Here is a 23,386-nt window from a genome sequence, read left to right on the forward strand (position 1 = left end):
AATTGTTTTTGCTAGAAATAACACAATGTACTTTTTTATTTTTGTTTCAAGTTAGCATGCCGATATTTAAATTTAATTGTTTTAAATATTAAGTAAAATTAAATTTAAATTAAATTCGTATTAATTTTAATTAAATTATTTTTAAGTTGAAGTATTGATTTAGTATTAAATTTTAAATCTAAATTGAGTGAAAATAAATATTATTAATTTATGTTGTATGGTGGGACACGGGTGGGACCCTTCAAATAGTAATTTAAGAAACCATGGGTTGGAGCAAAATCTGCTTCAGTTTCTTAGGAGTTTCTTAAGTCTGATGTGGCAGACAGGGCCCACAGGAATAGTGCTGAATAGTGTGTTAAGAAACCATATAAGAATTTTGGGGTTGGAGTTGCTCTAAGGATCTCAGACTTGAAATGATGATGCGTTCACCACCATAACACTCAGCTTTGATCTGAACCTGTCTCTTTTCCTTCTACCTTGAAGAACTTGCACCTACCTTAATTAAATTATTATGTTTCAAACAAATGTTTTGTTTTTTTTCCAAAAATTCATATGCATTTGGATTTTCGTTTAGCTATGGATATATGTTTAAGCTAATATGTTAAAATTCTGTTTTTTTTAGTTTGGATGCACGATTGATTGATGATCGATTCTTAGATTGTGCGTATGAATAATGATTTATTAGACATTCGCTTAATATAATTGTGCATGTTCGACGTCTTTGAGAATATTTTAGGAATTAAAAAAAATTATATGAACTGATATCCAACTATTCTATACCACAGGATTAAATTCCTTTGTTATTCAAATTTAAAATAAAAATAAAGTTTTATTTTCTGATGTGTTAGAAAACAAATGAATCTCCGTGTAAAAAAAAATTATGGTGCATTTTTTTTTGAAAAAATATGGTGCATAAACATTAAATTCAATAGGAAATAATTATCATGTGAGAGAAGATCATTAAATTCTAATATTTCAGTAGGATTTAAAAATTTGCTGTGTGTTTTTTTTAATAAACTTGTTTTGTGTTGAACGATGGTCATAAAATTGAATACATTTTATGTACAAGAAAAATAAAGGATAAAACTTAATTACAATATTTTAAATACCCAATGATTGCAATGGTTAAAAGTCCTGATTTTAATTTTTGTGTTAAAAGTGTCCACTCTTAAAAACACTACATCCAAATATATGATAAGATGGTGATTGATCCTGCTTAACCCTCCATGTTACTTCTAAGACTGACTCGAGGCGTCCTAAATTTCTAAGAGTTTAAAGAATTGTTAGATTTTCCAAAATACACATGATGGCTCGACCTAATTGATTCATTGACTCTTGCTTAGCATCTTTTTCACACTGGGTAATCAAATGAAATAGTAAGAATTCTTACTTGAATTAAGATCAATTTTTCATGAATGGGAACTTAGTATGTTACACAGATCACAAGCTCACAATTGATGTGACTCATGTAACCATGGATGAGGAATAGGAGTACTTGAGTTGAGTGACAATTTTTGAAATGATTTAGTCATGAATTTTACACACTATCAAATCCCCTTTTCTTGTGTAATTTCTACTAACACTTGGTATGCAATATTTTTGAAAAAGCTTATATTACTTTCATGGAAGTTAAAACTGCACTCAACCATAACTCATCCCTAATTTCATGATTTAAACGTCTATTTCAAGTGGGCAATGCCAACTTGAACATGGCTTACTTAGAAAGAAAGTATGAGAAATATGAACCATAAGAAAGTATGAGAAATTCAAGTTTAAAATCTGATGTAAACAATATTTAGGGTAGGATGAAAGTGAAACTCAACCCATCCCACAACACTGTACCCCTACACTTAACAACCATATATTTAGTTTTCATTATATAAGAATAGTTGGTCTTACTTTATTTTAAGTACACTTAAAATCTAATTCTGCCACCTGACAATAAGAGATAACACAGATTCAAAGGAAATGTGTATCAACTAGAATTATCCATGTATCATTCTGTACCAATGTTCTTCCAAAAAAGAGATATAAAAAATGGTTGAGACATTAGACATACATCAATGTCATCATTCTTTCAGTAGCTTCTATTACACAAAATCCACCCTCAAGTGAAAAACCAATCAGTCAGATTTGTAACTTGGCAGAGGATCAGCCTACAATATAGATGCTAATCTTGACATGACTCTTCAAACAAACCAAGAACCCAAGATCATCACTAGAAAGCTAGACAAGGATAGAGTACAAGGAAGAATGACATGCATGTCATTTTGGATCAGTCTTTGTTGAATCCAATATAATAGGCAAAAACACGATGGCTCCCAAAGCTGCCACACAGTTATAGAAATTAATCAAGAAGAGTGGCTTAGAGGGCTCGCCCTTTCACAATGTCCAAGCTCATTTCACTTGGATCAGTTGCTTGCAGTTCAACTTGGATGCCATCCAATTCTCTCTTGAATCTGTCCTTGGAACTTGCATACACCATCTTCATCCTCACCCTTGAGATATCTGGTGACCTGCACATATGTTAGTAATACAATGTAAAGCCATGCATCTGTCTTCACCAAAAAAATTAAGTTATGATAGTTGGTTCATGAGACGGTATCACTTGATTGGCTCTTGCGTGAACAGACATGTTAGAAATATAATATAAAATCATTTACGTATCATCATGTGTCCAACACGTTTATGTGTTTGGAAAAATGTTGGGTGAATGTAGACGGGTGTTTGCCCAATCCAACCCATCACATTTGTTAGCTTTTATGCCTCATAATGTGCTTGAATTGACTTTGGTGAGATGGTATCATAGAGACTTCAAGACCGATTGGCCTTGCAGTCTTCATACATGTTTGGAAATCATTCTACCATTGATTTTGACATCAAAATCAATTCTATGGAGAAGCTACCTTTTGAACAGCGGGATTGATTTTGAGGAAAAATAAGTTGATCCAAACATGCTATTAAAAAATGTTAAATTTGCATGAACCTGCATAAAACAATTGATGAGGTGCAATCATGTATGTAAATTAGTTACCATGCAAAGAAGAAGATCTTGCTTTTCTGGCAATTCTCATCTGTTATGAAATCAAAATCATAGACGGCATAACGACACTCATTATCTGGGAAACTGGCCATGAAGTCATCATAACTATCAGAGGGTTGCCCTAATTTGTCAACCACCACTTGCTGTTCTTCAATTTTGAACACAATGAACCGGTAGCTCCTCTTTGATTTAAGCTCCTGAAACCTCAGTTTGCAATCATCATGCACAGCCATTCCGGACGCTGCATTTGCCTGCCTCAAAATTTCATGTTATCAACTCAAGGTTTCAATCCTTAAACCGATAAAATTGTTGAGCTATGGTATGCAATTTTCACTTATAGTGATTGTTATGTATTCTTCATCAGGATAAGATTGAAAAAAAGTTGTTTTTAATGTACTGGCTAGACAAGTGCTAGAAGAATATGTTGATTTTGAAGGGCCATACAACCTCTAATAGTGTGTTTAGTTATGTGGTGGAAACCTCTAATCGCTTCTCGCAGAATTGGTTTTGGGACTAAAATCAATTCTATATACCGATTGCCCGACATTTATATATCCACCTGAAGGTGATTCTGATCAATGAGAATTGATTCTAAGGCTCTCAAACGTGGAACCAACAACAAATTGTAACTAGAGTTTTGGAATTTGTGCCGCCACATACCCAAACATACTATAAATGTGAGAAAATTCGGAATGGCTTGGTATCACCTTTTGATAATCATTTTAGGAAGGGTGTGTACTTAATGAATGGATTGGATTATTGGAATGGTTATCATCTCCTAATTTGATCTAATTTTGAGTTTAAGATCTCAGGATGTTGAATTTCATAATAATTTATGAGATGTGAAATATTAAGCAGATGGAATGATGTTCATTTACACATGTTGCATACAAATGTAAATGGTCTAGTTTTTTCAAAAGTAATGACAGAGTTCTTGTTTTCAAGGTTAAAACAATACAGCAACAGCAATTTTGGCAGAAAAATACAGAAAGAAGGGAGGAGGGAGAGCATACCATTTTGTCAGAATGAGAAAGAAGCGCCCTGTGAAATGTGAATGAAAAGGAAAGCAAGGGGGAGCAATAGAGAATGAAAAATGGGAGGAGCAATAGAATAGGCTCAATGACAACTAAGGACAAGAAATAAGGAATGAAGATCCTTGTTTTTTGGATCATGAGAGGTGGAACTTTGACAAGACTAAGATAATGGTTTAAGATTAGAACTTCAGGGAGAAATTAATGGATGCAGAATCCACAAGTTTATTTTAGGCTTCCACTTTAATTTCTTTCTTTTTTTATCCATCTATATTTATCTGTATACCATTATATAAAGTAGTCCATACAAGTAGAATCATTGTAACATTTACTTATATATACATTTTTTACCTCCAAATTCATATTTCCTTGATATATATTGTCATTAATTAATCAACCCAATATTTCTATTTTTTAATTGAAAATTCAAATTCAATTAATTTTCAATTATAAATGATTTGATTCCAAGTAAATGGAAAAAAATGTCTTATCCAATTGAAGAATAACATTTTGAATAAAAATACTCTATTAAGTGTGTACATAAGATTAGTTGACTGTAAGGGATATCCAATCTATGTTTATTATCAGCTTTATTATTTAATGACAAGAATTGTTTATATAGTCTTTGATGAGTTTCCCATTCGGAAAGTGTGACACTCCCAAGTCCCAACAAATGATTTTTACGGGGTTCGAACTTGTGTCATCACCCTTACAGAAGTCTAGTTTGCTTACCATTAGACCAACACCTTGTCGATGAAAAATTGTTTATATGATTCTTCACAAATAAGAACTTTAATCCAACAAGTTAATAACTAGCATTGAAATAACCTCAACCACATAAAATTATTACATCAGCAATGGAATAACACTTACATATCCAAGCAATGAAGGTTCACATAAGCAAAAACAAAAGTCATTTTGCTTTGTTAAAAGAATCCCAAAGCACGGCCAGATCAACATTGCCTCCTGAAACTACAATTCCAATATGGTTGCAATCCTTCCATGCAGGATTTTTCTGGAAGGTATCGGATAGAACAGCAGCAAGGCCAATTGCTCCACTTGGTTCCACAACAACCTTAAGAATTTCAAAACACAGTTTCATGGCTTTTATGATTTCACTGTCGTCTACAGTTATTATGTCCTCAACAAGATCTCGGACCACAGGCCTGCTCCATTATGACATGGCGTGTAAGAAAATTCAACAAATTAACAGATGCGTAAAAATCAATGAGACAAGGGAATGTTAAACAACAACAACAAAAGTCTTATCCAGTAAATGAGGTCGGCTACGTGGATCACCTGACGTCGTTGTACTCGAAAAAAAACCAGATTTTGTTGAACAAGGGAATGATAAAAAGGGAAAAAAGAAAGTATGTATTCATTAACACAGTATAACAAAACCAAGAGAACAAAAGGGAGAGCAGCAACTTTATTTTTAGTTCATAATCTTGATTACTAAAGATTTGTTTTTACCATGTGAAATCTCCAAGAAATGCTCTGAGCCCATCAGCTATAGTATTGGTCTCAGGCAATGTTATTATCCTCCCAGCTGCCTTAGATTGTGCTGCATCATCAGCCCCTTTAGGTTCAGCAGCCAAAATCCGAATAGCCGGGTTGATGGACTTGGCAGCCAATGCTACTCCTGATATCAAACCACCACCTGCAGTTTTCATTTGTTGGAAAATCAAGAAGCCGATACTGAAACAAATGCACTCTTTTGAACATTTTGGCTGACACAGCTTGACAGAAAAAGGTGAACAAACCACTTATAGGTACCACTAGCGTATCGATATGTGGGACTTGTTCCAGAAACTCCAATGATATGGTACCCTGGCCACTGCAAGAACAATCACATGTGTCAGTGCAACTGTGTGCAAGTCACCAATTCCTATAGTATGTGTTAAGAAAATAGATTAAATGCAGAAAAAGCAAGCAACAGACTTAAAGTGAAGAGAGGAAATTACAAACTTCTGTATAAACTGTTACAAGTGTTTTATTAATAGCTTACGAGCTTTTATACTTTTATGCGCAAACGACCATATGAAAGGTCTTGCAGAGCATAAGTATGTAACAATAAAATAACCAATACATAAAGCAAATTCGTTTTTAGCTCTTAAATCACCATAACTACTAGGCTATCATTACTATCTATTATAGCTAGGGATCAAATCTAACAATATGCCTATGTTATATGTCATGTTTTTGAGTTTGAAGTGTCATAAATCTTGCACTTCAGCAATCAGTTAGAAGAATAAGAAGAACAACTACATGGTATGATTGGTAAGCTTCAAGCACCACTTATACACTACATGATCTGATTGGTAAAATTGCTATGAAAAGAATGAGTCTACCAAATGATTATCATCCCCTAAAACTGTTTAATGACAGGGCATTTAAGTCAGAAACAAATTAAACAATGATAAAGTATTCAACATTGGACCTCAATATGCGTCCATCATTATATGGATGTATAAGGATAGCACCAGTTTCTTGCAACACTTTCTTTGCAGTATCCTCCCTTGATTGCATAGAGGCATCAGACCAGATAACCTGACCACCGTACCGCTTTACATTCTCAACTTTGCAAGTTGGAGCATTTTTTGGAATAACTATATATGCAGGGATACCGCGTAGTTTTGCTGCCAAAGCCAACGCTGCAGCATGGTTTCCACTGGTTTTGTAGGACACAATCAGGAGAGCTTCAAATTTACAGAATCTGATTAAAACAACAAACTTCTAGAATTACTTCACATAGCATACCTGCTGTGTGTAATAACCCCTTTGGAAGCATCTTCGTCGTTGAGAGAGAAAACAGCATTGCAGGCACCTCTAAATTTAAAAGCTCCACTGAAAGCCATAGAATACAGAAGGAAGTGTATTACAAGAGTGTGATGGAATGTAAAGTACACCAATAAAAAAATGAAAAGTAACAATTCATGGCAAATTCATTTCTCACCCTTTTTGGAAACATTCACACTTTAAGTACAGCTGCCTTCCTGATATAGCATTCAGAGAGGCGGAGGAGAGAACTGGAGTTATTAGAACCTGCGATTTTATTCGATCATGGGCTTCCTTAATGGAGGAAATATCAGCAGCATACTTTCCCTTTGTTATTTGGCTATCCTCTTCCATCTAAGTAGGTCTTGGAAGTGAATGAAGACAGATAAAAAAAAATTAGTTATGCCCTTATCCTATGATTATTATGCGATATCACTTCTCGAAATTAAATTACAAGAAGTTGTAAGTTACTATAGATAACAGGATAGGAAATGCTATATATAACAAGCTAAGGGCTTAGTTAGAATTAGAATTTGTACTAAAATTAACCTCTTCCTTACAGATATCAAATGCCACCCAGCAAGTCAATAGAAAAAGATTGGTTTATAATGAATTGGAATAAAATGAATAACAGGTTTGGAGTAAACAAGATTTCTCAAATTGAAATCAAAGAAGGTACACAAATAAATAGAAGGGAACTTACTACTTGGGTTGGAATGGAAATGCACGCTGCAGCTTTGGCTGGTGGTGGCTATCCTCCTCACTTTCAAATGATCGATTTTACCAACTTTTATATATATAAAAATAAATATATGTAGTAGTTATCTTTTCGGTGTTTTTATTCCATCATACGTTGACCGCAATTGTTTGTAAATCTGTGATGCATTTGCGACGGAGTTTTCCTCTTAAAATTCCGTCGCTAATTATTCATCAAGCCAAGGACCTTTGTGACGGATTAATTTTCCGTCGCAAAAAACCCCATGTTGGTAAATTTTGTTGAAGTTTATTTTTTAGATTATTTAATCCACTTGCACAAGGGTTTATGTATTCCATTATTTAGAGCTGAAAAATTCAATTTTATGATTAGATTATTTTTTATAAAGTTGAGTATAATCTTTGGATACACGGTCAAAAACCTCAGTGAAGTCAAATTCACAGTGGACATAGTCAAATTCCCTTAGCTTTTATAACTATCCACCATGACTTTCCCGTGTCTTCAAACATGCATGAAGAGGTGCAACGATTCGGGCCAAGAGTGGATCTGGTTTAGTTTCCCACATAATCAAGAAAGTGCATCCCAACACACCAATGGAGAAGCTAGAGTTAAACAGAAATCCAAATACATATTCAAAAGCTCGAGCCCCAAACCAAAGGCTCGAGTTTATTGAAAGAAAAGGTTATGACTTTGTTGGCAAAAAAGATGAAGGCATGGCTTTCACATCTTTGAATGCCCCTATCTTGTTGCTAGGCTCAGTCCTAGTTTTAGCTACCCTTGAACGCGCCTGTTGGAATTTCTTTTTAGCTCTGTAAAGGACATTATGCATTTCTGAAAACAGACAGAAATCTGCAGTATGTAATTATTAGCATATAGAGAACTGAATCCTAAACCAAGACGAATGTGTATCCTTTAAGTTTTGGATAGAAGCATCACATGTGCAACAAAAGAGCCGTGCACCACCATGGCACCATGAAGACACGTTGTAAATTTTAACATTCAAACCGTTGTGCTTAATCTCTTAGTGCTCTCAGCTTTCTCAATCCCCATTTTTGTATCTCGATATGTTTCCTTATCAGTCACTAGTTGATTAATTGAACATACACGCACAATAAGTTAAAAGAAATTATCAAGTTAGTTATTTAAATCTCAACAGTTTTGGTTGGTCGATAAACAATGACTATAACTGCCTAACTAGTATATGTGTTTAGATGAGTGAATGGAATCAATCTAGTAATGGGGAGTATCATCCCCATTCTTATCAAAATCAATTCCATTCTATCTAGTCTTATACCTGATCCGAGAAATTAACTTCTATTTGGTACAATAGGTAACACAAACACAAAAAATGTATGAATGAGCAAAACACTATAGAGCTGGCGCTAAACAAGATTGGTTCAATCAAATCAATAGCTATACAAGATCAACTTGAAACACTACACAACTTATAAAATTAAACAGAACTATTTCATTAAAGCATAGTAAAGAAAATCATGAACAGACTTAAGCACAAAATACCATCAGATAGTATTGAAATTGCTAACTTTCACCTAATTGGTTGTTCCATCAAGAGGATCGAGCACTTGCCCCACAAAGAGAATTGTTCCACTGAAATCTTCTCGGATCAAGAAGAGGAAAGGATGATCAGCTACAAAGTCTATGCCTGTCAAAGCTGCACTAGTACCACCTCTCATTGCCCTTGCCCGGATAAGGGTGCTCGCTGAAGCTTCAGTTTTTTCGTCATTTACCTCAATGAAAGCTTTGTGAATCATGCTTTCCACGTATAATTTATCCAAAGGAGAGTTCACCTCCTCCACCATTTTTGTAAAACCTGCATCTCGTTGAGAGAAAGGTGAAACCACTCCCATCTCCTTCAGCACATCAGAAGCTTCAATTGTAAAAGAAATCTTGAATTTTGGAATAACGAATCGACGTACTCTTACTTCTTGTTGAGGAAACTTATCATTCAAGAAACTAGATTCTGAAGCCAATTTTTCAATTATTGAAAAAAGTCCATCTTTTGCATCCGGAAGAAAAATATACATGGTGAACCCATGCATTTTATCTCTACCTTGTTTATAAGGAAGGCCGAGGACTTTGAAACCATCGAATACGCTGATAAGATGCTCTTTCTTTTTGCTTCCCATGGATGCGATCTTGACTGAGGTGCCATTAAGGAGGTAGAAATTATATTTGATTGGTTTAGCCTCAAACTTATGTTTCCACTCACCCTTGAAGGGTAGTGCATTTGCAAATATAAGCCTGGTTAAGTTGCTTACAGTCCTGGGAGGAAGAAGCTGTGTGATAAGGCCATTCGTCTCCTTTTCCACCCACGAATTTACTTCATGGTGCACTTGATCACCCTTTAAAACCACAACAAAATCAGAATCAATTTACGATATGTTGATCAATTACAAAAAATTAAGATGTTGATAAAAAAGTGATAGATAGTACCTTGGTCTTAAAATCAACCGAAGCTAGAGTGGCGTTGTAATGAGTGGCAACAAGTTGTTTAAAAGAATGGGAAAGGGAAAGCGAATCATCAATCCACATTCCATTGGCAAAACACAGATGATTTGAAGAAGCATCAGCAGCGTCGTTGGAGAACAACACAGGGGAGATGACCTGAGAGAAGAAGGTGGTGAGATGGTCGATGGAGTCAAATCGGAGGAAGGAAAGAAGCTCATTGAGTGTGTTTCCGTCTGAACCAGCAGCCATGACGCTAAGAACCGCATGGAGAGACAAGGGTGAAAAGATGAGATTCTTCTGTTGATAATCTTCTTTTGAGAATAAGTGTTTTGTGATGCTGAGTGCAACATCTTCTTGGCACCTCATTGATTCTTTGAGGTCCATTGTTGTTTGTTGTGATTTCTGAATGAGAGAGAGATACTTACAATACTTATAGGGCGTCTCATAATACACGTTTTTAAGCATTAAATTAAAAAAAAATTCAAATTCAGATAGATATCTGTTTTAATTACTTCTATAGTAACAAAATCACACAAATCAAATATTGAAATACAACAAACGAGATTATGTTATTTGAATTTTGATCAAATCTTAAAATTTAAACTTAAACTAAGATCTTTATTTTTTACTTAACGGGGGTGTCAATCTTAGAAGTTATTTTTTTATTTTTTATTTTTTTATATAAGCAATCAGAAAGGTTAAAAGTGATTGTTATTCATAAAAAGTAAAAACTCTTGGAGAGTGATCAAAATCATCTGGTCAGTTTTGTGTCTCATTACCAATTTCATTAATAAAATAAAATAATTTTATGCGAATGAAGTTCTTCTTTGGAAGACCTTTCACCACAGAGTAATTTAGTATACTAAAAAGATAAAACATTTTCCTGAAAACTTATTTAAATTATGAGAAAATCTTTTCATTGTTTCACTTTTGTGTATGAACCGGGTCAAACCGACTGGTCTGGTCCGGTCCGGTTTCCATTAAGAAGCGAGGGTGCGTAGTGTCATTTCCGCATCAGCTATATATCTCCCGCTAAAAGACCATTATATTCATCACGTAACAAACATGCTGCGTTCTTCAACTCTGCACTGAGTCAAGAAAACGAGATATGGCTTCCAACTACGCTATGCACTTCATCTTGCTCTGGCTTCTCTTCGAGATTACACACGGTACTTTCGAATTTCTTTCAATCAATTCAGTTTCAACTTAATTTCAAGATTCACTAAGTGTTTGATTTCTCTTTTTAGGATGCAAATGCAATGGTACCGATTCTTGTGTGGAATCTTGGGCAGAATCATCAGTTACAGACATGTAATGAATCATCGATGCACATTTTAGATTTCAGATTTTATGCCATTAAATTAATTCATCAATCCGTTGATTACTTGTCTTGATCTGTGTTCATGCAGAAAAATTCAAGGAAGCTTGCCTCACAATCTACAGATCTTCAAGCAACAGTGAGTACAATTATCGGATGGAATTTTTCATTTCTTTCAATTCCTATTTTTGTTCTGAAATTAAATATGGCAAACGAGTTTTATCAGTCACATCTATTTTTGGCATGCAGAAGCATTTCCCTGTTTAGGAATTGAAATGAGTTTTGGATTTATTATAATAAGTCATAAGTGGCTGTTTGATTGATGTGTATGATGTGCAATTGAAACGACTGAGGAATTGTAATTTTATTCAGTGTTTTGTTAGAATCTACATACACTAATTTTGTTCAAACCTTAGCATCTCTGAATGCATTTGATAATTGACTTACATGAAGCCAAATTAAAACTTGACAATTTTGATAATTGACAAAATGTAGTATGGATAAATCATATAAACTACTAGAAATAAAAATAGACCAAAAGCTAGATGGCTTTTGTTCAAATATATGTGATAGTTGAGACTTGAAAAGCACCAGAGAAAGGTTGATGCTTTGAAAAAAAAAAAATTGCGTTAGGATTAGCTGAAATTAAGCACTTAGACTGAACTATAGAATGACAAATTGATCGAGTGTGAGAAAGCCAGGCTCAGGTAAAATATGTAGTTGTTTTGATTACTTTGTTTCTTAATGTCAACTAGCCAAGGATGATTTACTTTCATCAGGGACCTTTCATACTATAATTTCACTGGAGATCTTTCAAGTTCATTTGGTTCCTTGTCAAATCTTAGTAGATTGTAAGCTACTAATTTCTCACACCCTAGATTTGTATTCCATTTTTTGCTCAGACACTTTTCCTATATAAGATCATAGATTTGTAGGTTAACTCAAAACAGTTTTTACATTTACAATACTAGTATTTGCTAATTTGTCTATTTTATCAGGAACATCCAACAAAATCTGTTTAGTGGCATTCTTCGAGAACATTTTCAGTTTTGGTCACCTATTTTTCTTACACGGAGATGATATAATGAATATTTTCACATTCTACTTGATATAGGATTCAAGGGAATAAGTTCTATCAATTGAGCAACTCTCCACCCACAACTCAGGCAAATGGTGATGAGAACTTTGTTCCTAACAAAGTAAGAAAACACAAGAAGTACCCTACGGGTCGTGGAAGGATAGCTTTTATGGTTGGTGGAGGAGCATTATTGGCAACAGGGTTTACTGTCTTCATGGCAATTTATTTGAACAAATTACAAAGACTGAGGAGTTTCCAAGGCAACTATAATTCATTGTTGTTTCATCATGTAACTGCAGCCGAAGGTAATTCATTTCATATGCTGATTCAATGATCAAATAAATAATAAATACATATGCACTGAGATATTTCTTCTTTACAACTCAGCTAAGACTTCAGGGGTGCTTAGTAGGAGTAATAAATTAATACGTTTAAGGGGTGTGATATAAAATTAACTATGCCCCTAAGCATGTATCCTGCTAAAATACATTTCACATCTCACCCTCATGTCCTTTCTTTCACTCCATTTTTACAGTCTGATCCATGTTCTAGTTCTGTAAAGTCATTTCCATCTTTAATTACTGTTTTTTCTTTCCTCTCTATTTTTAATGGTGACAGAGGTCTTTTCTACTGCATTAAATGAGAACCTGGAAATCCAACCTTTCAATGCTACACTAGGCATTGCACTACACAGTGCTGCATACAAAGCTTTATTGGGGGGACTCCAACTCAAAATGTCTTTAGGTGTTGCTCAAGTTCTTGAGTACGTCTCATGTTACTACTCTAATTTTTCATTTTCTATTTGCTGTTTCAACTCTTAAATGTGTGACATATGAATAAATTATACATTCACAGCTACCTGAACTCCACTTTCTCTTCTGCTGTCGCCCACTGCAATTTGAAGGCTGCCAATATTCTACTGGACGAAATTTTGAAGCCTCGTGTTTGTGACATTGGCTTGGCTATTTTGAAGCCCAATAGACTCAAATTCCGGGTAATTTTTTGCAAGAATCGATTTGATGTTGAAATCAATGAAAATTTCTGAATGTTCTTAAACCACAGCAAAGTTTGCTAAAAGGTGCCTCTCATTTTTTATAGCATTTGTGCATGCTTAAATTTTTAAGAGGCTTGCAAAATGAACCAGAATTTTGGTAACTAATTATGGTGTTTGTTAAAAACAGGGTTCCAAGATTGCCATCACAGATACATGGCACACTTCACCTAATGATGATGACCAAGGATTTCACCGCAGGACCAACAATGCTGAAAGCTCAGGGACAGCAACCCCAAGGAAAAAAGCACTTTTACTGGGAATGAATTATCCGGATGTCGAAGACATAATGCTACAATATTGCAGAGCGGAATGCTTAAGTTTGACAGAGATTTTAATGAATAATTTTGATTTCGCGGAAGAAGATGTGAAGATCCTTTGTGACTTGGAGGAAGACTATGCAGAGCCGACAAAAGATGAGATCACTAGACAACTGGAATGGCTACTTCAAAATGAGGGTGCAGCAAATGTCTTGTTTCTCTATATTGCCTGTCATGCCTACATTGCCGGAGATTCAAATAAACCGGCAATGGTCACCTCCCCAGATTATAACATTATGACAAGTAATGTGCATTTCTTTAATATGGGTTAGATGAAGAATAATATATAATTATACCCTAACAATATGTCTTTTATTTTCATTGCAGAGAAATTTTGCTCAGACATTATTGAAAGGGTCCCTTTAGGAGCAACCTTGACAGTTTTTGTTAGTACTTGTTTAGGAGGTTATTTTTTCAAAGAGGCCAAAGAATCAAGTGAGAGAAGGGGAGAAGTCATTGTTTACACCGCATGTGATGAGTTTGGAGGCACTAAGGATGGAGACTTCTACTTTGGAATCATGAAAAAGATATTGAAACAACAAGAAACAAAAGAGATAACAAATGAGCAATTGTATCAAAGATTTAAAGCAGCAGGGGAACGCGGTGTGAAGTTATATTCTTGGGAAGTGCGAGAGTTTTATAAAACACTGCAGTTTTATTGCTCAGAAGTGAAGATTGGAGCTCGATTCTTAGGCTTTTGATGAAAATGTTCCATGTTTCTTGCAATCTAATTACAATGCTCCCTGAAATCCTTACAAATTTGCCAAAGTAGGCTTCATAGAATTCTAATAAGTTCAATTTCATTCAATATTACAGTGATAAATGATTGATCATATGTAAATGAAGTCCTGTTTTAACCTTTTTTATTGTTCTCATCTGATTCATTGTTTTGTTAGCAATTTAAGTAGGAACTGTGAATTATTATTGTTGATTTGTTTGAGTTTGATACTAGGATTTACTAACTTTTAGCCAATGAACATTTTTGTTAGCCCATTCCAATTTTGTCTGATATTTATGTAAAAGGAATATATATATATATATATATATATATATATATATTGAATAGGAAATAAAGAGAAACTTCTATTTAGGACAATAGTAACACAAACACATAAAAAATGTATTAATGAGCAAAACACTATAGAGCTGGCGCTAAACAAGATTGGTTCAATCAAATCAGTAGCTTTATAAGATCAACTTGAAACACTACACAACTTATAAAATTAAACAGAACTAGTTCATTAAAGCTTAGTAAAGAAAATCATGAACAGACTTAATCACAAAATACCATCAGATAGTATTGAAATTGCTAACTTTCACAATCGGTTGTTCCATCAAGAGGATCAAGCACTTGCCCCACAAAAAGAATTGTTCCACTGAAATCTTCTCGGATGAAGAAGAGGAAAGGATGATCAGCTACAAAGTCTATACCTGTCAAAACTGCACTAGTACCACCTCTCATTACCCGGATAAGGGTGCTCGCTGAAGCTTCAGTTTTTTCTTCATTTACCTCAATGAAAGCTTTGTGAAATATGCTTTCCACGTATAATTTATCCAAAGGAGAGTTCACCTCCTCCACCATTTTTGTAAAATATGCATCTCGTTGAGAGAAAGGCGTAACCACTCTCAACTCCTTCATAACATTAGAAGCTTCAAATGTAAAAGAAATCTTGAATTTTGGAATAGCGAATCGACGTACTCTTACTTCTTGTTGAGGAAACTTATCACTCAAGAAACTAGATTCTGGAGCCAACTTTTCAATTATTGCTAAAAGTCCATCTTTTGCATCCGGAAGAAAAATATACATGGTGAACCCATGCATTTTATCTCTACCTTGTTTATGAGGAAGGCCGAGGACTTTGAAACCATCAAATACGCTAATAAGATGCTCTTTCTTTTTGCTTCCCATGGAAGGAATCTTGACTGAGGTGCCATTAAGGAGGTGGAAATTAAATTATTTTTTTTTTATGTAAAGAAATACTTTCAAAGCTATTAAAATTTATACAATATTTATTTGATAACAACTCCATTTATTTAAAAAACATCAGGTTCCTCAAATGCCCATTTCAACTATCTGGTTTCTCGTGGAAGGGGAAACTGCTTAAACATCTCCCGGGTGATATAATGAGCACCTTGACTTGAATAGGTTAACCCGCTCATTTATTTGGTCTCGTAAACCTGGACATCGAGGTTGGCACCTCTTGAAGTGGGAGACGTTGTTGCTTTCTAAACAACGTGGAGGTATTGGTGTTAGCTAGGGATGCTAGAATTTCAAACACTGCCCTGTTGGGTAAACTGCCCTACGTACAAGGGACAGATAAACTATGGGTCAAGGTGTTAACATACAAGTATATGAGGAAGAACTCGATCTTGGATGTGGCGTCGAAACCAAATGCGAGGTCTATTGAAGGCAAAGGATCAACTTGATGTTTCTTTTGCTTAATTTTGTGATCAAATCTTCAAATTTAAACTTAAACTATCCGAAAATGAATTTTAGATCTCATCTTTAGCGTTTCTTTCTCATCATAATTTATATGTCCATCAGTTATTATAAATCTTTAGCAGTTTAGAATGAATCCGGAATATAATTTAAATTTTTTTGGTAAATTGGAAAGATAATTTGTAGCCTCTAGGGATTGATCGATGGACTTCCCACGCCCAACCTACATGTTTCATATCTCTTACCACTTGAGCTATCATTCGGAACTGATATATAATACTAATTTAAGAGAGAAGCTTTATAATAATACTTTACTTTCGTGATATCATAGTGTGATTAAAAGCCAAATTTAAATTATTTTGATTGCAATATTAAGACCGAGTATTTCTTCATTATCATAAGAGATTTTATTTTCATTTCATGAAAATAATTGAGTTTTTTTTTATGAATAATTGAGTTGTTACGGTAAAAACATATGGAACTCCTTCACCAGAGAAATTTCCAAAGGTATTTTTTTTACGGCGAAATTATAATAACATCCTTATTGAGGGTACTCCTTAGTGTTAAAATAAAATGAATCTTATATCGAAGTTAGAGTTTTTTTTTTTGAACATGGAAAACTTTATTGAAAAAATAAGCCGTCATAGAAGATGTTACATCAGAAGCAATTAAACCAACACAATCCGGGGGAACCTCCTCAATCCAAACGCAGTTGGGATACTGTGAGGAGTTCTTAGCTAAGTGATTAGCTACAGTATTGCCGGATCGACGGACAAACATTAAACGAAAACGACGGAAAGAAGAAACTAAATCCTTACAATCTTTGAGGATAGAAATTAAATAGGAAGCTCCATGCATAGATTTGTACCAAGCATCATAGAGCTGTAAACAATCAGTCTCCACCACAATATTTTGGAAGAACAAATCAGATGCCAAAGAAAGACACCACCTGAAAGCTAGCGCCTCAGCCACCAACGGAGATGGAGCTTCCACCGGGAAGGCCGTTGCAGCAGCCATGACCAGACCTTGAGCATTCCGAGCAACACATCCCAAACCAGCTGGTTTATCCTTCACCCACGACCCATCACAATTTATCTTCACTTCATCTCCACTTGGTCTGCTCCACGCGTCTGGAAGAGCACGCGGTACCGTTGTTGGGGACCCACGGGGGGGAGCTGTGAGCAAACTCGTCCGAGCCATCAAGTCCTGGAGCTGAGGTACCTGTCCCTGAAAAACGCATCTATTACGGGCCTCCCACAGCACCGACAAGAAGACGACACAATCCGCAGCTATGGATGGGTCATCTAACTGAAAAACATGCTGCATAAAGCCACAAACCGAGCTGCCTTCTGGAATCCGTAACCCTCGCATAATAACAAACCACCACCGAGCCACTATGGGACAAGATAATAAGACATGGTCGATAGATTCAGCAGCGTCATTACAGAATGGGCACGCCTCCTCTATATCAATTCCTCGACCACGCAGCAGCTTCCGTACCGGGAGAATACCTTTCACCGCCCTCCATACCAGTTCCAAGCACCTAGGCAACGCTGGCACCTTCCACAATTTTTTCCAAAAGGATGAATGGGCCTGCACCAGGGAAGAAGAAGTTGTACGTGCTATCTTCCTCTCACGAATGAACATGTATCCCTGCTTAGTAGTATAAAGACCATCTGTTGAACCTAGCCAAAATAATTCATCACCACCAGCCAATGATAAGGGGATTTGAAGAATGGCCTTGGTCGTAGGAGGCCAAAAGACCATCTCTACCAAATCTTTATCCCAAGCACGCTGACCTGGAATAAACAGTTGAGAAACACATCCCAAGTTTGCACTCTGAGCAAGATCCTCCCTGTGAATAAGGGGTGCGTCATTTGGAACCCATTTGTCACGCCAAATATCAATACTCTGACCATCACCCACCTTCCACCTAGCTCCTTCCTCAAATACCCATCGCGTACAGAAGATACTCGACCAAGCATAGCTTGGGCGACTTCCTTTCTTGGCTGCACAAATAGAACCATTAGGGTAATAAACTGCTTTAAATAATCTGCCAAGGAGCGACTCCGGGCTCCTATAGAGTCTCCACCAGTTTTTGCCTACAAGAGCTGTGTTGAAAGCCTTGAAATCTCTAAACCCCACACCTCCATCATATTTGGGCCTGCAAAGTGTATCCCACTTTAGCCAGTGGATGCTTCTGCGAGATGCATCCCCACTCCAATAGAACTTGCTAATCATACGCTCTATATCTGCACATAAACCATCAGGCAACATAAAACATGACATAATATATGACGGTATTGCCTGAGCAACAGCTTTGATCAAGACCTCCCTACCAACACGGGAAAGAGTTGTTTCTTTCCACCCCTTTAATTTTTTCCAAACCCTTTCTTTAACAAAAGTAAATATTTGTGTCTTCGACTTACCGATAATGGTTGGAAGACCCAAATACTTATCATAGCTATCTACCGCCTTTACACCCAAAAGCCTTTTGAGCTCATCGAAGCGGGGACTAGGCACATTTCGGCTGCAAGATAGCATCGACTTGTCAAAGTTGATGACCTGCCCAGATACCTTTTCATAGGAAGCTAGGATCTGCTTTATACAGTTTGCTTCCTCCAAGGTTGCTTTCGCAAAAATAATACTGTCATCTGCAAAAAGGAGATGTAAATTACAGGCGCAGAACGGGCAATTTTAATGCCAGAAAGAGAAGAACCAACCAATTCCCTTTGAATAAGGGCTGAAAACACCTCACCACATAAAATAAATAAATACGGGGAGAGGGGGTCCCCTTGTCGGAGCCCTCTCCCTGGATCAAAAGGCATTTGGGGATTCCCATTAAGCATGACTTGGAACCGAACCGTAGTTACGCATTCCATGATCAGCTTAACCCAATTAGCTGGGAAGCCCATATGCACCAACACACTGCAAAGGAATGGCCATTCGACCCTATCATAGGCTTTCGACATATCAAGTTTTAAAGCCATATGGCCATTACGGCCAGAACATTTTTTCTTCATAAAATGAAAGCATTCATACGCAATTAATGCATTGTCAGTAATTAGTCGACCTGGCACAAAGGCACTCTGAGGTCCACAAATAATATCAGGCAGAACAAGCTTAAGCCTATTTGCAATAACCTTCGTTATAATTTTGAATAAAACATTACACAAACTAATCGGCCTAAACTGATTAGCATGCAATGGCTTCTTAACTTTTGGGATTAACACAATTAAAGTTTGATTTATCATACCAGGGGACATCTGTCCACTCAGGACCTGAAGGCAAAAATTAACCACATCATCACCCACAATATGCCAAAATTTCTGATAGAACAGAGCTGGGAGCCCATCAATTCCTGGCGCTTTATTGGGATGCATTTGGAAAAGAGCCTCCTCTACATCTTCCCTTGTAAAAGGCGCATTCAGGATATTCAGCATCACCGGCGATACCCGCCCTTCAACGAGCCTAGTGGCCTCCTGAATGTCCACCGGATTAGATGAACTGAAAAGATCAACAAAATAGTTAGTTAACACCCTGGAAATATTATTATCATCAATCCATCTTGTTCCCCTATCATCCGCTATCTGATCAAATCTGATTCCTCTTTTTCCGCTGTGAAGCTTTTTGGTGAAAGAATCGTGTGTTTCTATCCCCATGCTTCAACCAATTGGCCCTCGACCTTTGAGCCCAAACAACCTCTTCCTGCTCTAGGAGGGTATCAAGCTCGCGCTCAATCTCCCTAGCTTCCTCAAGCACCCGTTCAGATTGATCCATACTTTGTAAAGCTTGAAGCCTATCTCTCCTCATGGCCACTTTTTTTGGGATGTCTCCAAAGATCTCTCGGCCCCAACTATCCAGCGCTGACCCCAAATCAGCTATCTTTTGACCAATTCCCGCATCCACAGCCGACCACGCCACTGTCACAATTGCTGTACAATCCTCCACTTTGTCTAACCAAACTTCCTCGAACCTGAACCTGTGAATTCTTCGCTGCTTTTCCCCCCGGGGGTGAGGGTAGCAAGCCATCAAAATCGGATTGTGATCTGACTTGTGGCGAGCCAAATGAGAGACTTCCACCACCGGCCAAAGTTTACGCCACCCCTCATTGACTAAGGCATAATCCAACCGCTCCTGAATAGTATGTGGCTCCTGCCGTTTATTTGACCAAGTAAACCGGAAACCATTGAAACCTGCATCAACAAGACCACAAGCAGAAAGAGTTTGGTTATTATTTTGAAGGCGTAAAATATCAACCTGTCCTCCACCACGCTTGTCATCAGGACTCAAAATATCATTAAAATCACCCAAGCAGACCCAAGGGGTTGCCGGGTTATGAGGTTTAAATCTATCAATCATCTCCCAAGTACGGTGCTTGTTCTGCTCATCCGGAAACCCATAAATACCTAACACCTGCATCGGATCTTGAGATAAGGGGTGAGTGACCATACAGAGGATGTGATTTGGCGAGGCATGAACGATATCCACCTCAACCTCATCATTCCACAACAGGCACAACCCGCCAGCTCTAGATCTCCCAGTACCTGCACAATCTAAAGGAAATAAATTAGAAAGCCCAAGAGAGCGCCTCATAGAGCACATCTCCTGAGAAGATTTTTTTGTTTCTGAAATAAACACCACATCGGGACCTTGTGAGGCGATGAGCCCCTTCAACACATGAACTGTCCCTGGGTTCCCAAGCCCACGACAGTTCCAAGCTAAGAGTCTCATTGAGGTAGGCGGGACTGCTCAACAGTCTCCGCCAATCCCAATCCATCATCGATATTAAGTTTCTTCAAAGGTGGGGTTGCCCCCGTTCCCGAAAGTGCTGGAGCAGAAGAGGAAGATCCCGGCCGTTTTTTCTGGTCTCTTGTGTCACCTCGAGGCTCCCTTCTCTCTCGCTGCTGACTGGTTCGTTTCCCATTCTGTTTGTAGCCTGGAACCGAGTCACGACCCCTATCTTTCCTGGCATCCTTCATGAAGGTGGAACCTCCACCATTGTTGACCTCCAGGTCCGCTAGTTCATCCACTGCTACGTCCTCATAGACCAGCTCTTGGTCATCCTCATCGAGGTCATAATCACCCAAGTCATCGTCATTCTTCTCCGGGGGACGACGGGAGTCAAAGGCCTCCCTTTCCCGAGCCACCATCTCTGTCTCCCCCTCATCCTCTTCAACCCGTAACCCTGCATATGGCAACTCAGCGCCCTCTTGAAGATCAGGCAGCTCACAATCTTTATCAACGTGGTCCATAAAACCACACTTGTAACAGTGATTATTAAGCTTCTCATAACAGAAGTACACCTCAATCTGGTTTCCTTCGCCCATCGCCAAAGCTTGGCCTCTACGTAAAGGAATGGTGATATCCACCCAAACTTTCAGCCTGAAGAAAGCTCCCAGTTTCCTGTTACCTTTCCTATCCCAGGTGATGTAGCCCGCGAACGCATTACCCAAGGCCCTTGCCACCGGTTCAGTCCAGCAGACATAAGGCAAGTTGTACACATGAATCCAGAAAGGAATCCGTACCAGAGGCACCTGCGAGGGATGGATCTTGATGTCCAGCACCTCCAACACAACAGCAAAGCGGTTGAATGTCCAGGGACCCGAGAACAGGACTGAGTCCCGATCTTGCTTGGACGCAAACCGGAAAGTGAAGAGATTTTGATCAATGTGGCGTACCTCGACCCCGTTTCTAGATTTCCACAGGTTTTGGAAAACGTTGCGGAAAGTCCTTTCACTAAAGTCACCCTTGAAGAGAAGCTTTCCTACCAGCCATAGGTTTTCTCCGATCCGTGGGTCGACCTTGAGAACACCCAGGTTAAGAACTTCGGCCTCAGAGCCCGTCAGCTTTACCTTCTTCCCACGATCCATGATGGAGACACAGAAAGCAAGGTTGAATGGTATGTCGAGAGGAAACACAAAGCAGCCTCGGGAAAGCCCTTGACAGAAATAGAAACCGTGTCTGCGAACAACCCACGACGTTCCCTAGGAAAAGACGCCGTCAAACCAATCAGCATAAGTCAGCGCCGCCACCTGGTCTCCCAAACCCTAACCCTAGGAGAGCCCGAAGTTAGAGTAGATAAAGTTATAAGTTATAAGTTATAACTGCTAAACTAGAGCCTTAGTTAGAATTTGTACTAAAATTGCCCTCTTCCTTACAGGAATGCCACCCAGCTAGTCAATAGAAAAAGATTGGTTTATAATGAATTGGAATAAAATGAATAACAGGTTTGGAGTAAACAAGATTTCTGAAATTGAAATGAAAGAAGGTACACAAATAACAAATCCATCAAGTTATTTCAACCTACAAAAGAAGGGAACTTACTACTTGGGTTGGAATGGAAATGCACGCTGCAGCTTTGGCTGGTGGTGGCTATCCTCCTCCTCACTTTCAATTCGCACTATCTTTTCTTTTCTTTTGTATATCTACAACCAGAATTTTATAATCTTTGATTAAAACAATAATCTTTTCTTTTAAATGATCGATTTTACCAACTTTTATATATATATAAAAAAAATATGTAGTAGTTATATTTTCGGTGTTTTTTTTTAATAATATAGATGTAAAACTATTTACCAAAAAATAGTACTTTATAAACAATTTATCAATTTCGGGTAGTTTTGGTTAGGAAGCAGAGAGACTGACGTTTTGCGACGGAAAGTATCCGTCACAAAAGTCCATGTCAGCGTATTTGCGACGGAAACTAAATCCGTCACAAAAACTTTGCGACGTAATATTTCGCACAAAATCCTTGTCACTGTTTCCGACGGATATATATCGGTCACCAAATTGCGATGGGAAATCGTCTGTCACAATATCCTTGTAAAAGAGATTAGTTTATCGACGGATTGTTAGTGATTTGTTCCGTTGCAAACTCAATCATACGTTGACCGCAATTATTTGTAAATCCGTGACGCACTTGCGACGGAGTTGTCCTCTCAAAATTCCGTCGCTAATTCTTCATCAAACCAATTAATCTTCCGCCGCAAAAAACCCCATGTTGGTAAATTGTTTTGAACTTTATTTTTTAGATTATTTAAAAACAGAACCTATATTTTCACACCACTACATTTATATTTTTTTCTGCGTTTCTATTACACGTATGCTATTGGTACAAAGATCAAACTCAAAACCACTAGT

At 37.3% G+C, this 23,386-nt stretch overlaps 5 protein-coding genes across 5 annotated transcripts; all 5 read right to left on the minus strand.

Moving 5' to 3' along the window:
* Positions 1–1,975: 1,975 nt before the first annotated feature.
* LOC130716221 (actin-depolymerizing factor 7-like) lies at positions 1,976–4,213 on the minus strand. The gene is made up of 3 exons (XM_057566423.1): positions 4,057–4,213; positions 3,035–3,294; positions 1,976–2,516 (listed from the first exon to the last, which is right to left on the minus strand). Exons 1-3 carry the CDS (start codon positions 4,057–4,059, stop codon positions 2,366–2,368), a joined length of 414 nt encoding a protein of 137 aa, XP_057422406.1. The 5' UTR covers positions 4,060–4,213; the 3' UTR covers positions 1,976–2,365.
* Positions 4,214–4,828: 615 nt separating this feature from the next.
* LOC130715722 (serine racemase) lies at positions 4,829–7,646 on the minus strand. Its single transcript, XM_057565841.1, has 7 exons — positions 7,556–7,646; positions 7,031–7,216; positions 6,835–6,921; positions 6,515–6,745; positions 5,838–5,911; positions 5,548–5,734; positions 4,829–5,240 (listed from the first exon to the last, which is right to left on the minus strand). Exons 2-7 carry the CDS (start codon positions 7,204–7,206, stop codon positions 4,988–4,990), a joined length of 1,008 nt encoding a protein of 335 aa, XP_057421824.1. The 5' UTR covers positions 7,207–7,216; positions 7,556–7,646; the 3' UTR covers positions 4,829–4,987.
* Positions 7,647–9,117: 1,471 nt separating this feature from the next.
* On the minus strand, positions 9,118–10,420 carry LOC130713435 (serpin-ZX-like). Its single transcript, XM_057563202.1, has 2 exons — positions 10,022–10,420; positions 9,118–9,930 (listed from the first exon to the last, which is right to left on the minus strand). Exons 1-2 carry the CDS (start codon positions 10,418–10,420, stop codon positions 9,118–9,120), a joined length of 1,212 nt encoding a protein of 403 aa, XP_057419185.1.
* A 4,692-nt stretch (positions 10,421–15,112) lies between these two features.
* LOC130713436 (serpin-ZX-like) lies at positions 15,113–15,712 on the minus strand. Its single transcript, XM_057563203.1, has one exon. It carries the CDS (start codon positions 15,710–15,712, stop codon positions 15,113–15,115), a length of 600 nt encoding a protein of 199 aa, XP_057419186.1.
* Positions 15,713–16,834: 1,122 nt separating this feature from the next.
* Positions 16,835–20,977, minus strand: LOC130713437 (uncharacterized). Its single transcript, XM_057563204.1, has 4 exons — positions 19,929–20,977; positions 18,922–19,750; positions 18,673–18,808; positions 16,835–18,495 (listed from the first exon to the last, which is right to left on the minus strand). The coding sequence occupies exons 1-4, from the start codon at positions 20,975–20,977 to the stop codon at positions 16,835–16,837; spliced, it is 3,675 nt and encodes a 1,224-aa protein (XP_057419187.1).
* Between the last annotated feature and the right edge of the window lie 2,409 nt (positions 20,978–23,386).

The sequence above is a fragment of the Lotus japonicus genome, chromosome 4 (assembly GCF_012489685.1).
Source record: "Lotus japonicus ecotype B-129 chromosome 4, LjGifu_v1.2".
In the NCBI taxonomy this organism is placed as follows: domain Eukaryota; kingdom Viridiplantae; phylum Streptophyta; class Magnoliopsida; order Fabales; family Fabaceae; genus Lotus; species Lotus japonicus.